General features: G+C 57.4%; 1 protein-coding gene and 1 pseudogene across 2 annotated transcripts in view; both read right to left on the bottom strand.

Moving 5' to 3' along the window:
* ERF (ETS2 repressor factor) overlaps positions 1-13478 on the bottom strand; it is a 17220-nt gene continuing 3742 nt past the window's right edge. Inside the window, exons 1-4 of one of the 2 annotated variants that reach the window (XM_042970152.1) lie at positions 6737-6903; positions 2086-2320; positions 1592-1707; positions 1-1485 (exon numbers count right to left, since the gene is read on the bottom strand). In XM_042970152.1, the coding sequence (XP_042826086.1) occupies positions 197-1485; positions 1592-1707; positions 2086-2320; positions 6737-6758 (1662 nt within the window). In that variant the 5' untranslated portion in view covers positions 6759-6903 and the 3' untranslated portion in view covers positions 1-196. Of the gene's footprint in view, positions 1486-1591; positions 1708-2085; positions 2321-6736; positions 6904-13478 lie in introns of those variants that run through there. The other variant, XM_042970153.1, reaches the window with a different exon arrangement.
* LOC122234458 lies at positions 9368-9466 on the bottom strand (annotated as a pseudogene).

Here is a 13478-nt window from a genome sequence, read left to right on the forward strand (position 1 = left end):
CCCTGGACACCCACCCACCCTCACCATTAAAAAAAAGAAATTAAAAGTTTTATACAAAACATGGGGCAGGAAAGGGGAGGAGGCAGGGAAGACACCAGAGAGCTGTCCTTACCTCCAGGGCTTGGGGGGGGGGGGGGGTTAAGGCAGCAAAAGAAGCATGGGAGGTGGGGGGAACAGGGCCCCCTGCCCACAGCCCTCAGGAATCTCGATGCTCCAGAGAGAGCTGGGCTGTAGCGTGCTGGAGGTCAGAGCTCACTCGCCTTGGGGTGAGGGGCCCCCCGGCCTCCCCAGGCCCCTCCCCCCGCACCTTCTTGTCCTCACCCTCATCCTCCAAGCCCCCAGTGGGGCCCCCACCCCCCTCCAGGCGACAGTCTTCACTCCAGCGCCGCTTAAAGCGCAGCTTGAGGGGCATGCACTGGGCTGCCCCAGGTGTCTCGCCGGGCTCGGGCTTGGGGGGCGCAGGTGGGGCACGAGGGGTCTTGAACACCTCCCCATCTTCCTCATCCTCATCGCTGATGTCAGTCACCTCCACTTCCTCAGACTCGCCTTCCGAGATGGGCTCCACCTTGATCTGTGGTGGTGGCGGCGGTGGGGCCAGCGCCCCCGCCCCCTCCGCCAGCCCGCCTGAGCCGCTGCCAATGCCAATGCCACCACTCTTGTCAGCACCCGCTGGAGCCTTCTCCCCAGCTGCCCGCTGCCGGCGTCCCAGCGGGGGTGGCTGGAGCTTAAACTTGAATGGGGAAGAGGAGGAGGAAGAGGAGGACGAGGCTGAGGAGGGGACCGGTGGGGTCTCCGGTGCCATGGGCGGCAGCGGGCACTTGTCAGGGCGCTGGGGCTGGGGCACCACCAGCCCAGGGTAGTGCAGGAAGGCGCGGGGACTGAGGTGGTAGTTGTAGACGCTTTGGGTGTGGGCCTGCAGGTACCGTTTCATGTCCTCAGGGCTAAAGGAGAAATGGGAGCCTCCTCCTGAGCCACTGGGGCCCCCACCACCACTGGGGTACATAGGGCTCAGCGTGGGTGAGGGAGTGTAGGCCAGGTGAGTGGGCGTCATGGGCAGAGCTGGTGAGAGCTGAGGCGGCAGTAGGGAGCCAGGCCCGGCCAGAGGCGACACAGGGAAGGGGCTCAGGGGCTCAGGGCCACCCCGGGGCCGGGGGTAGACTCGGAAGACGCCAGGGTCATGGGGCAGGCGTGCCAGTGGGGGCCCGCGGAAGGCACCCAGCTCTGGAGGGCCTGGCGGTCGGGCCCGGGGGTCCTCTCCCAGTGGCTCTTCCAGCTCTGACGTGCCATCGCTACAGTCACTGACTGAGCCTCGACCCAGGCGTCGGGCCACCACAGCCGAGAAGAGGGAAGATGAGGATGAAGAGCAGGCCGGTGGTGAGCGGGGGTCCTCGGTGGGGGACAGCACCTCGGAGGGCGTTGAGGGAGGGAAGCGGAAGTGGCTGCCACCCGATGGCACTGGTGGGGCGCTCTGGGGCACCGCACCCCCTGGCAGAAGAGGGGAGATGTGGTGTCAAGGCCCTTGGCCCAGCCTGGACATACACACAGACCCTCTGCTTCTTCTGAACCCATGCCCACCAGCCCCATTACTCACCAGCCAGCCCCACATCGATGAAAGGGTAATTAACCAGCACCAGTTTGTTGAAGTTGAACTTGTAGGTGAACCGTTTCCCCTTGGTCTTGTGCAGAATGCGTTTATTGTAATAATAGCTGTGGATGTAGAAACCCATCGAATGATCAGTCAACGGGACCAGAGTCTAGACCCCATTCCTTGACATGCGTTACATGCTGCTCACAAAGGGGGACCAAGAAACCTGGGCCATACAAGAGAAATCAAGTGCCCGGAAGGAATGAAAACTAGCTCTCCCCTCAGGCTTGGGGCCAAACTAGACGCCACACCCAGGACTGTATTCTCTCCGCAGGACACCTCTACACGACAGATGGGCTCAGAGAAGGATTAAGACTTGCCCAAGGTCACACAGCTATTATTTGGCAAAGGATCAAACCCAAAGTCTATTCCCATGGGTTACGGGTTCCCCAACTAGCGGGGGCTATCCATGTCTGCTCAGGGGTCTCTGCCCTTCTCACCGCAGGGCCCGGCTCAGCTTGTCATAATTCATCTGGGGCTTGCACTTGCGGACGCCCCAGAGCCGAGCCACCTCGTCAGGGTCCTTGATGACGAATTCCCCGTAGTCCCCCTGCCAGGCGATGACACCCTGGTATTCCTCCTTCCGCAGCAGCTCCAGGATAAAGTGCCACAGCTGGATCTGCCTCGAGCCAGGGGACGACTCTGGCTTGTAGGCCCAATCTGGGAAGGCAAACCCTGAGGACAGGAGGCAGGGGAGTGGCCCCGGGTCAGGACACAGAGTCCAGGGCTCCAGGTCCCCTCCCGGGGTCCACCCTCCTACCCCACCCTCAACATGGGGAAATCCGTCTCCCCTCCGCCAAGTCAGGACCTGGGTTAGAGGGAGACAGTGTGTGTCTGTGTGTAAGGGGGCTAGACGGGAGCCGGGGGGAAGGGAAGCTGGAGCCTGCTCCAGCGACACCGGGAGAAACAGGAAACCGTCGGCGGCGGGTCCCGGGGCCAGTGCCAGGGGGCCAGGCACCAAGCCAGGCCGGCGGGCAGGGCTGCCAGTGGGGGAGGGGCAGGAAGGGGCACACGTGGCCAGCGGGTTGGGGCGAGCCCCCCCTCAGCCCCCACACTCCCATTCAGGGCCAGTTATACCCCTCCCCCAACCCACCCCACAGTTCCAGTCCCCTCCTGGGAACATAACACTGTCTCCCTCCCAAAACGTATCAGAGCCCTACTCCCACCCCAGGACCTGATGATTTTTTTTTTTTTTTCTTAAAAGGACCAGGAGGAGTGGGGTGGGGTGGCTGGTTGACGATGAGGTCAGCGCTTGCACACACAGAGGCTTCTGTCTTCCCTGGAGAGTGAAACCCAGACTGTCTGCCCCCCCCCCCCACAACGAGCCCTAGACCCTCTGTGCTGCACTGCCCTCCCCAGACCCAGGCACATGGACCCAACCTGGCTGGAAGGCCCCAGCCCAGGCCTGCAGATTGAACAAGCAATGCTACAGCCCGTTCCCCCTTCCGCCTTCTCATCCTCAGCTTCTTCCCTGCCCACCTGCCTACCCGCCCCCAGCATTAACCTTGGGTAGAGGTTGGTGGTGGGCTGGCTGGTCCCTGGAGGGGGTGGGCAGCCTGGGGGGGGGGTCGATGGGGGGGGCTGCGGTTGTTGTCATTTCCCAAACCCCCGGGTAATCAGGGGCCATCAATAATTCAGCACTAGGCAGCCGGTAATGGAGGGGTGGGAGGAGGGAAGGGGAAGAAGAGAAGGAGGGGGAGGCAGGGCAGGGGCCCTGGTGCCACCAGAGGGAGAAGGCCAAGGTGGACAACTAAAATGGGCGGGGTCCCAAGTCACAGTCAGGCTGCACTGGTCAGCCTCTGGCCCCTGGCCCCGGCTCAAGCCTCAGCTCAAGCAGGTACGAACCAGGCCCAGGGCAATGCTGAGCCTCCCTCAAAGACACCACTGCAGTCTGGAATCCAACAGGGGATACTTCCCCTTGGGGACACAGGGGTTCAGCAGTTCCTACTCCCACAGGGACCACCTCTTCTAAATCCAGAGCTGAGTCTATCCCCCACAGCGACCCAGCTTCCTGAGCCCTGGCCTTGGGTAGAATGGGATGGCCAGCATTCCCCTCATAGTCCCTGCCCCATTCAGAAATCCCAGCCTCAAACAAGCCCCTCAGGGCTCCAAGGATACGACCTCCAGCTGGTCACAGACCCAGAGTCCTATACCAACAACAGCCCCTGCTCCATTCAGAAGTGACAGCCCCTGACAATGCCTTCCTTAGATCACAGCATCCATATAGCCCCATTCTCCTCTCTTTTTTAGGAATCCAGGTGTTCATCCCATTATCCTCACCCTGCTGGAGAATGCAGGTCCCAGGGTCTTCTTCAGGGGCCAGAGGCCCTTGAGAACCCAAGTGACCAAATCACTAGCTCCATGGACCCTCTACCTCCTCCAAAATGCTCCTACCCCCCACTCAGAGCACCAAGCTCCGTGCTTCTCCTACCTAAGCTCCAATCTGGTTCTCAGACCCAAAAGGGGGGGTGGGGGGCAAAGCCCCTGAGACACTAGTCTGGGGTTGGGGGTGTACTGACTTTCACCCTCCCCCCAAATTAAAGCCACCCTTTCCAGCCCACCCGCCCCAGCCTCCTTGTCCCGGTAACCAGGCAACGTGTGTGCAGCGACAGTCCTGGGAGCGGGGGAGCAGGAGGCTAAAAATAAACTTTGCAGAAGAGGAGTGAGAGAGACTACATGCAACACAAAGGGAACTCGGAAGGGAGGTGGGGGGCTCTGGAAAGGCCTCAAGCTGCATTCCGGGGGCTGTCCCAGGCTGCCTTGTTAACCCCCCCTTCCCTGACCAAGCTCCCTCTGGGGCTAGGACCCTGGATCCCAACCCAGGCAGGGACTTCCCCACTCCCAGGACCACCCCTACCAGGCTTTCCTCTTCGGACATGGCATACATGAGGGCCTGTTCCTGGCTTTGGGGGGAGAAGAAGAGCGGGGGTGACGTCAGGGTGTCTCAATGGGGCTCTGTTCCCCAGGCCTTGGAGCCAGGAGCCAGGCACGGGCAAGGGGAGCATGTGTGAGTGTGTGTTGTGTATGGGTCCACGTGCTTAAACAGGGAACCACCGGGCCTGCACCAAGAAAGCTTGGGGGAGAGGACCTCTGGAGCATGGGGGACAGTGATAGAAGGAGCAAGCAGCTGACACTGAGAGAGGGGCTCAAGACACTTTGAGACAGGGTGGAGAGGTAGCAGCAGACAGACAGGAAGGGCTGGGATGGCAGGGACCCAGAAGGCACACCTGGGTCCCACAGAGGTGGGGTAGGGATTCTCCTAGACAGACTGGAAACCTGGGGGGTGGGGGGCATAACTCCTGGGCACCCCCCAAATTCACATGACTGGCCAAACTTTTTTTTAAAGAGACTATGGGGGTCGGAAGGGAGTGGTGGTGGTAGAGGAAGAACACGCCGACCTCCTGGGGGGCCCTGCCACCTCCCCCACACTCCAGGCAGCCCTCGGTGGCGCCAGAGCCGGGAAGAAAACAGGAAGTGGGAAACAGCCGCGGCAGAGAGGAGAGGGGCCGGGATGGAGGATCGGATGGAGGGGCGTGCAGACGGACAGACGCACCGATGGACCGATCGGGAGGCCATTCCAGGCCCCCGCCCCTTCCCCCAGGCGGAGAACCCACACGCGGCTCGGCCCCAAGACAGGGTTAGGGGAGCGGCCCAGCCGGTCCCACCAGGCAAAGGCCCGTAGCAGGGAGGGAAGACGAGGCGGGGTTGTCTGGGCGCCTAGGCCCCCTCCTCGGGCGAGAAGAGGCTCTTGCTGCCCCCAAGGCCCAGCAGCCCTGGAGCCTGTGGGAGCCAGAGAGTATGTGGGACGCACGTGACTGACCCTACAGCACTCCGCACCCCTGCCCCACCCCCCTGCCCCCCTCCTCGGCCCCAATCCCCAGGCGCCGGAGCCCGGCTCGGAGCCCTTTAAGAGCCGCCCCCACCCGCCGAGCGGGGGGGCGGGGTGGGTGGGCCGGTCGGGGCACACACCCGCACACAGGAGCCCTAGCCGCGGCCGCCGCCGGGGGAAGGAAACAAGTTTGAACAGCGGCGCCCGGCCCCCTTCCCCCTCCCCCGTCCCCGCCCCGGGCCGGATTCCGACGGGGTAGACGGGCAGGGGGCGGCTGGGACCCCTCCCCCCAGCGCGCTCGGGCGCAAAGTCCAGCCCGCGCGAGCCCGGGGGCGGCGGGGGAGGGGAAGGGGGAAAGTCCGAGTGGGAGGGGGGTTAATCCCGCTGCCCCCCGCCCGCCGACAGGGGGGGAGGGGAACCTTGGCCCCTTAAGGAGGAGCAAGTTGGCGGGGAAGAGGGGGGCGGAGGGAAAAGACGGCCGGTTGAAAGAGAAGAGCTGGATGAGGGAGGGGGGGCGAAGGGGGAGCCTCCGCGTCCCCCCCACCTTCCCCACCCTCCTCCACCCCGGGGCCCCGGCAGCGCGGGAGGAGGGTACCCAGGTCTCCCCGGAGCCACCTTAAAGCCGCGCGTTCTAAGGTCGGAAACAAAAAGTTCCTTTTTCGAACGTTCGGGCTGCGCTTTGGAACTTTGCGACTCGGCGCGGGCGGGGGAGCGAGGAGCCGGCGGAGACGGGCGGGGGAGGGGCGGCGCAGCCCGGACCCCGAGTCCTGGGCTCCCCAATCACGCCCTCCTTCTAGAAACCATCCCGTATCCCCTCTAAGCCGGTGCGGGGCACGCGCCGCGGTGAAGGTCATGGGCCGGACCGCGCAGCGCAGAACCGGGAATAGCGGGCCCCGTGGACAGCCCCCCCCCACGCCCCGCACACGTCCCGGCCCCCAGAGTGCAACGTGACAGAGCGGCGGGGAGGGACCCCGCCACCCCCGTGATCCCGGGAGTGGGGGAGAACCCAGTTCTCGGAGTCCAGTAGGGAGAGGACCAGGACTCGCAGCGCCCACACCACTCCGCCCGGACCCAGAAATTGGGGGTCCCATGCAGCACCCCTCGCTCGCGCCACGAGAAGCAACAGGTCTCGAGTGCTTGGGGTCCCCCCAGAACTGGGGATCACTCCGGCTGCCCCGGAACCCTTCAGCCCCCCCCAAAGTTTCTCTGCCTGGTTTCCCCGGGCAACAAGTCTCCCCCACACGTGCTGCCCCCGCCCCCACCTGTGTCCGCCGGGGTCTTCATGCTGGGGGGCCCGGGGCTAGGCGCCCCGACTCCGGGCCGCAGCTCCCGGCGCCCGCGCTGCCCCGTCCCGTCCCGCGCCCGTCGGGCCGCCCTCGGCGCTTCACCCGGCCTCGCCTCTCAGAGCCTCTCCCCTCCCCGCCGCCGCCTCCCGGGTTAATATCGCACTCCGGGGCCGGGACGCCCACGCCCCCCGGCCGGCGACGTCACCGCCGCGTCGCCATGGAGACACTGCGCCCGCCCCCTCCCCGCGCACTCACACACACACATACACACACGCGCGCACGCACGCACACACACACACACACACACACACACATACACACACACACTCGCCGGCGCGCAGCCACTGAGGACCGGCCGGCTCTGGGCTTAAAGGGGCCGCGCGACAGGGGAGGAAGGAAAGAGGGGGTGGGGGTGGGATAGGGTCCTGGGGGTCATGACCCTTTTCCGAGGCTCCTAGTCTGCAGATAACTTAAGTCCTCCGTGCTCGTGACCTGTCGCCCCTCCTCCTCTCCTGCCCACTGCGGATCCAGAGTTTCTTTTGGGAGCTTGTAAGTGGGGGGGGGGGGGGGGGAGCTCTGGAAGGGGTCAAAAACTTTTGAAAGGCATGGACCTTTCGAGAGGGGGCAGAATCTTCACTGCAGGGGGGGCAGGTCAGGACCTTGGAGAATGATCAAGACCACATTTCTCACCCTGGCCTTACCCTGCCCCCCCCCCCTCACACACACAGCCCTGAGCCTGAATGGGGGCAGCTGTCCAGGGGTGGGGTGGAATGGGTGGGAATCATTTCCCAGCATCGGAAATGGGGAGGCGGCTGTGCCCTCCGCTCCTCCGGGATGGGGTCTTGGCCTTCCAGATAGCCCCAATCCCAGCTGGGGAGGAAGTGACCAAAGAGAATGCATTTGGGAGCATCCCCCCCCCCAACTCCATCCCCACGCTGCAGCTGTCCTGGGGACACAGCCGGCGCCGGAGGTACCCCCACCTCCACCACCAGGGCAGGGGGTTCCGGAGGTGGGCCAGGATGCGAGGGGGCGACCAAAGTCTGAACAAATGTGCTCCCAAGGGGCACTGGTGGGTCGCCAGGAGAGAGGAAGGTAGGGCTTAAGGATGAAGACCAGTGCGTAGGGCAGTGCTAAGTCTGTTCTCCGCAGCTGGGAGGGATGGATGGAGCCTGAGGCTTCAGGAAACAGGAAATAAGCGCTGATCTGACGGCTAGCGGGAGCCGGCAGCAGGGTAGAGGGCAAATAGAAGCAATATCCACAGACCGAGCCCGAAGACAGAGTTTCAGAGAAGACTCCTGAGGTACCAAAGGAGGGGAATATTGCAGGGTGGGGGTGAGGCTCAGAGAAACTGAAACAGAAAATGGGCAGGGAGAGACAAGCCACAGGGTGGGAAGGCCAGGAGGGTGACTCTGGCTTCTTAGGGCTTCAACCCTTTGCTGGGTGCCTAGATGCATTAGAGCAGTCCCCTAACCAGTGCCTCAGAAGTCTCTAGCCTCTTCCTCCGTAGAGACCAGAGCCTCCGGGGGGGGGGGGGGGGGGGGGGGGGAAGCATCACCTCCCTGGGGAATTATGTAACCTTGCCTACGGACAGTGCTGCTCCCCCACGGATATTGTAACCCTCTGGGAGCAGTGTGGTCCAGCAATAATAATCACCATCATTGTTATTATAACAGCTCCCGAATTCCTAGCGCTCATGATGTGCCAGGCACTGGGCCAAGCATTGTCTGGGGCATCTTGTCATTTGATGCTCACAAAATCCCAAAGTGGGAAATTGCTATTGTTATCCCCACTTACAGATTAAGAAGGTGAGGCTCGGAGGGGAAATCAGTCCGTCAAAGTCCTACAGCCAGGAAGTGTTGGAGTCAGGATTTAAACTTAGACCTATCCAATTTGAAACCACATCCTTCACCATCAGCTTTACTGACACCTTTACTGTCTACCTCCCCTCAGAAAAAGACAATGCAAAGTTTCAACAATAATAGGTCTGTAACAACTTTAGTGATCCCACACTCCCACCAACAAGACAAAGATGGGGGTTGCAACCCTAACTTTGCTACTTCTTGTCTGTGACATAGAGCAAGTGAATTTTCCTCTTTGAGCCCCAACTTCCCCATCTGTAAAATGGGGATATTATTAAACCCTACATGACCAGGTTGTTGTAAGAAATTGGGGATATGAAGTAAGTATGTAGTAAATACTGGTAATAAATTATTAGCAGAATGAGCTATATACCCTGTGGATAATGTAAGCACCCCTTACCCTACAGACTCCAACTAGATAATAAATACAGGGTACTGACAGTGTGAAATTGCCTTTTTTTTTTTTTTTTTAAGAGGGAGAGAGTGAGCACATGTGCATGCAAGCCAAAGTTCAGCTCAGGTCATGATCTCACAGTTCATCCGTGAGATTGAGCCCTGCGTGGGGCTCTGTGCTGACAGCTCAGAACCCGGAGCCTCCTTTGGATTCTAAGTCTCCCTCTCTCTCTGCCCCTCCCCTGCTTGAACTCTATCTCTCTCTGTCTCGCAAAAAAAATAAAAAATAAATAAAAGTTGAAGAGTCATACGCTCAACCGACTAAGCCACCCAGGCACAACTCTCCCCCCTTTTTTAAAATAGGGAACAATTCACAAATTTGAGTGTCACCCTTGTGCAGGGCCCATGAGTCTAACCCTCTCTGTATCATCCCAGAAATTGCCTCTTAATGGCATAAGTCCCACCCTGACCCAGTTGCATAACTCAGTCCTGCTGTTCCTATGAAATACAATCATGGGTAGCGGGCAGGCATCATGGTAGAGACTGAGCCGTCAGAGAGAGCGGGAGTCCCTGGTGAAAATCCCCCTGAGTAGTGTGACCTCTGGCGGTTTATGAAAACCTATCCACAGATCATGTAACCTCCAGGGGGTCAATGTGACTCTACCACAGAAGTGTGGACCCTCTTGGATAGTTCACTTGCCTTGTGAACACTGAGAGACAATCAGGGAAGGTGAACCCCACCGTTACTGTATGAAACACTCGCATATCACAAACTTGGCAGAGAGACTATTCGTCACCACTGGTCATTCCTTAAAGGCATGCCATCCAGTGAAGGCATATGGAAGGCCATATCAATTCCAGTGGACAAGGGGACACTTCCTTCCACCCTCTCATTCCCTGTGGGAAAACTCCACCTGAAGGCCCCTGAAGCTAAGTGAAAAGTGCAACCTCTCATAGACCTAAGACATGCCTACAGCGAACAGTGTAATTCTCCAGGGAGAAAACAACTCCGTCCAGACAGTGGAAGACACCCTCACTCCCATGGACGTAGTTCTTCTTGTTCCAAGTTACTGTTCTGACAGTAGATGACATTTATGCTGTTGTTGTCAGGCTAAGGCATGGACAGAACCTATCTATCCCCACGCTTCTGGAAAGAAAACCGTATGGGCGATAATCATTGTCACAACCTACCCATCACCTATAACAAGCAACAAGGGGCCATTACTACTCTTTGAACATTGTAGTTCCCTTAGAAATAATATGAGCCACGATATATAGAGACTGTAGCCACCTAAACAGTGTGACTACTCCCAAACAAAAAATGTAATAACCCCATTAGCGTATCACCCTTCTTCAGCCCCCTACTTGAAATGCTGAAGGGTTCCGGGGCTCAGAGCTGGGTCCCCCTCTTCCCTCCTCCATCTGTTGCTGGTTCCCTTAGTGATCTCTATCAGCCCCATGGTTTCACATGCCATCTCTGTGCTGATCACACCCAAATCTTTTTCCTCCAGCATAGGACTCACCACTGGCTTCCCAATCTCACACATCAAACTGCCTCACCAGCGCTTCCATTTTGATTTCTCAAGTTTGCCAAGTCAAAATGGTTTCCCTGAGCTCCCCAAAACTGTCCCCACCCCAGTCTCCCCCATTTTGGGAACCTGAAACACCATTTTGCAAGTTGCCCTGGCTGAATTCCTTGGTGTCATCTTTGACCCCTTTCTGTCACCCATCACCCAGTCTGAAGGGAACTCCCATATATGCTCTACCTTCAACTGTTTCAAAATCAGCTACTCTTCGGGGCGCCTGGGTGGCTCAGTCAGTTAAGCGTCCGACTTCAACTTAGGTCACAATCTCGCGGTCTGTGAGTTCGAGCCCCACGTCGGGCTCTGGGCTGATGGCTCAGAGCCTGGAGTCTGCTTCGGATTCTGTGTCTCCCTCTCTCTCTCTGACCCTCCCCTGTTCATGCTCTGTCTCTCTCTGTCTCAAAAATAAATGTTAAAAAAAAATTTCAAAATCAGCTACTCTTCACCATCACCACCCCACTGATCTGGGCACTCCTCGCTGGCCTCCTGGCTGCCACTTGTGCCCCACCTACAGCTAGAGGGGTTCTAGTAAATCAGATGATATCCCTTTGCTGCCCCAAATCCTCTGTTCACTGGGAATAAAAGCCAACTCCCTGAAGTGGCCAGCAAGGCTCTTCCTCCCTGCCCTCATCTCCCACCTTTCCCCTCCATTTCCTTGCCAGCCGCACTCCAGTCTCTGTGCTATTTCTTCAACAGGCCAGGCATATGCCTGCCTCAGGGATTTTGCCTGTGCTGTTCCATCTGCCTGGAAGGCTTTTCCTGCGGAAGTCTGCATAGCTCTGCCCTTCGTCCCCTTCAGGGTTTTACTCAGAAACCACCTTCCCAATAAGCCCTACCTGACCACTCTCTTTCTTTTCTTTTTCTTTTTTTCTTTTCTTTTTTCCCCTTTCCTTTCCTTTCCTTTTTTCTTTTCTTTTCTCTTCTCTAAGTAGGCATCATGCCCAGCACAGAGCCCAACTCAGGGTTTGAACTCATGACCCCAAGACCCGAACTGAGATTGAGTCAGAAACTCGGGGTGCCTGCGTGGCTCAGGAGGTTAAGCGTCTGACTTGGGCTCAGGTCATGATCTTGCAATATATGAGTTTAAGCCTTGCGTCAGGCTCTGTGCAGACAGCTTAGAGCCTGGAACCTGCTTCAGATTCTGTGGCACTTTCTCTCTCTCTCTCTCTCTCTCTCTCTCTCTCAAATAAATAAACTAAAAAAAAAAAAAAAAAAGAGTCAGAAACTCAACTGACTGAGCCACCCAGGTGCTCCTGACCACTCTGTTTTAAATTGAAGCCCCCTTCCTGGACCCCTATGTCCCTTCTATGCACTATTTTTCTCCATTGCACTTATCCTCATGTGGCATGTATTTCTGTAATGTATTTGCTCTTCTTCTGAATCCCCCCTCTATAATGTCAGCTCTACGAGGGTAGTGATTTTTGCCTGTGTTGTTACCTACTGTGTCCCCAGAGCCTGGCACAATGCCTGGCAATCTAGAATGAATGAATAAGTTCATCTCTGGATAGTGAATCCCCATGTACCCAATGTAATACCAATAAATGTAGCCCCATACACACAGAGAAACTCTCATGGACAGCTGATGCCAACTCAACCCCCTAAAGAGTGTCAACACCATTGTGGACCCCGTATACAAGGAAAAACTCTGCAAAGGTGTGCTTGTCCTACTGAAGGTCAGCTCCACAAAGAAAGGGATTTGGTCTGTTTTCTTCACTGCTCTACACCAAGGGCCTACCCCAAGGTTGGTCATAGAACAGTCTGCTAATACATATCTGCTAAAATGAACTGAGTCCACGTACACTGGTATAAGCCCACAATCAGAGTCCATCTTACAGACAGAACCAAGTCCATAACTGATATAAACTCCCATTTGCAGGGTGGCTCTCGCACGGATAGTGTAAACCCCAGATAGTGCATGCCCAAACACAGCGTGAACCCCAGCAGAGGCAGCACGACCCTCATAAACCTCATACAGACAGGGTAGCCCTCATAAATGACCCAAGTCCCATCCAATAGCACAGTCTTCATAAACTTTGTGAGCCTCGTATACAAAGGCAACCCACATAAACGGTGTAACCCCGTATAGGTGGTGTAACTTTCATAAACAGCGTGAGCCCCATATACGTGGTGAGACAGCAAATAAACAAGGTTGGGCCCCCTCTACAAATAGCGTGTTCCCTCATTAGCGTGCTCTACCCTAGAGGCAACATGGCCCATTTAACATTGTGTGAATTCCTCCATCAACAGGGTCAGCTCCTTCAACCTGTGTAAACCTGTATGCACAGTGGAGACAAGCACATAAATAGGGTCATTTCTGTAACCAGTGTGACTTTTCATGTGAACAGTGTAGCGCCGTCGTCACCTGGCCTCATGAGTGTAACCCAAGGACACTGGGCCCCCATGTGGACAGTGCCACCTCAGGGGAGCACTCTGTGAGCAGTGTACGGACTTAACAATGTTTCCAATACACCTCAGTGTCACTATGTCAGTTTTATTAAGTCATTGATAATGTAGCCCGAAACCCCATGTTCCATTTAAACTCCCCAGGCCTTTGTAACAACCATCATAAAATTCTATTATCCACCCTCCTCCTAAAAATCCTAGTTCTCCCATAAAAAGTTACACAACTGGGATGCCTGGGTGGTTCAGTCGCTTAAGCATCCAAACTTTGGCTCAGGTCATAATCTCGCAGTTCGTTGGTTTGAGCCCCATGTTGGGCTCTGTATTGACAGCTCAGAGCCTGGAGCCTGTTTGGGTTTCTGTCTCTCTCTCTCTCTCTCTCTCTCTCTCTCTCTGCCCCTCCCAGGCTTGTGCTCTCTCTCTCTCTCTCTCTCTCTCTCTCTCCAAAATAAATAAACATTAAAAAAGAAAGTTATGGAACTG

The sequence above is a fragment of the Panthera tigris genome, chromosome E2, assembly GCF_018350195.1.
Source record: "Panthera tigris isolate Pti1 chromosome E2, P.tigris_Pti1_mat1.1, whole genome shotgun sequence".
Lineage (NCBI taxonomy): Eukaryota > Metazoa > Chordata > Mammalia > Carnivora > Felidae > Panthera > Panthera tigris.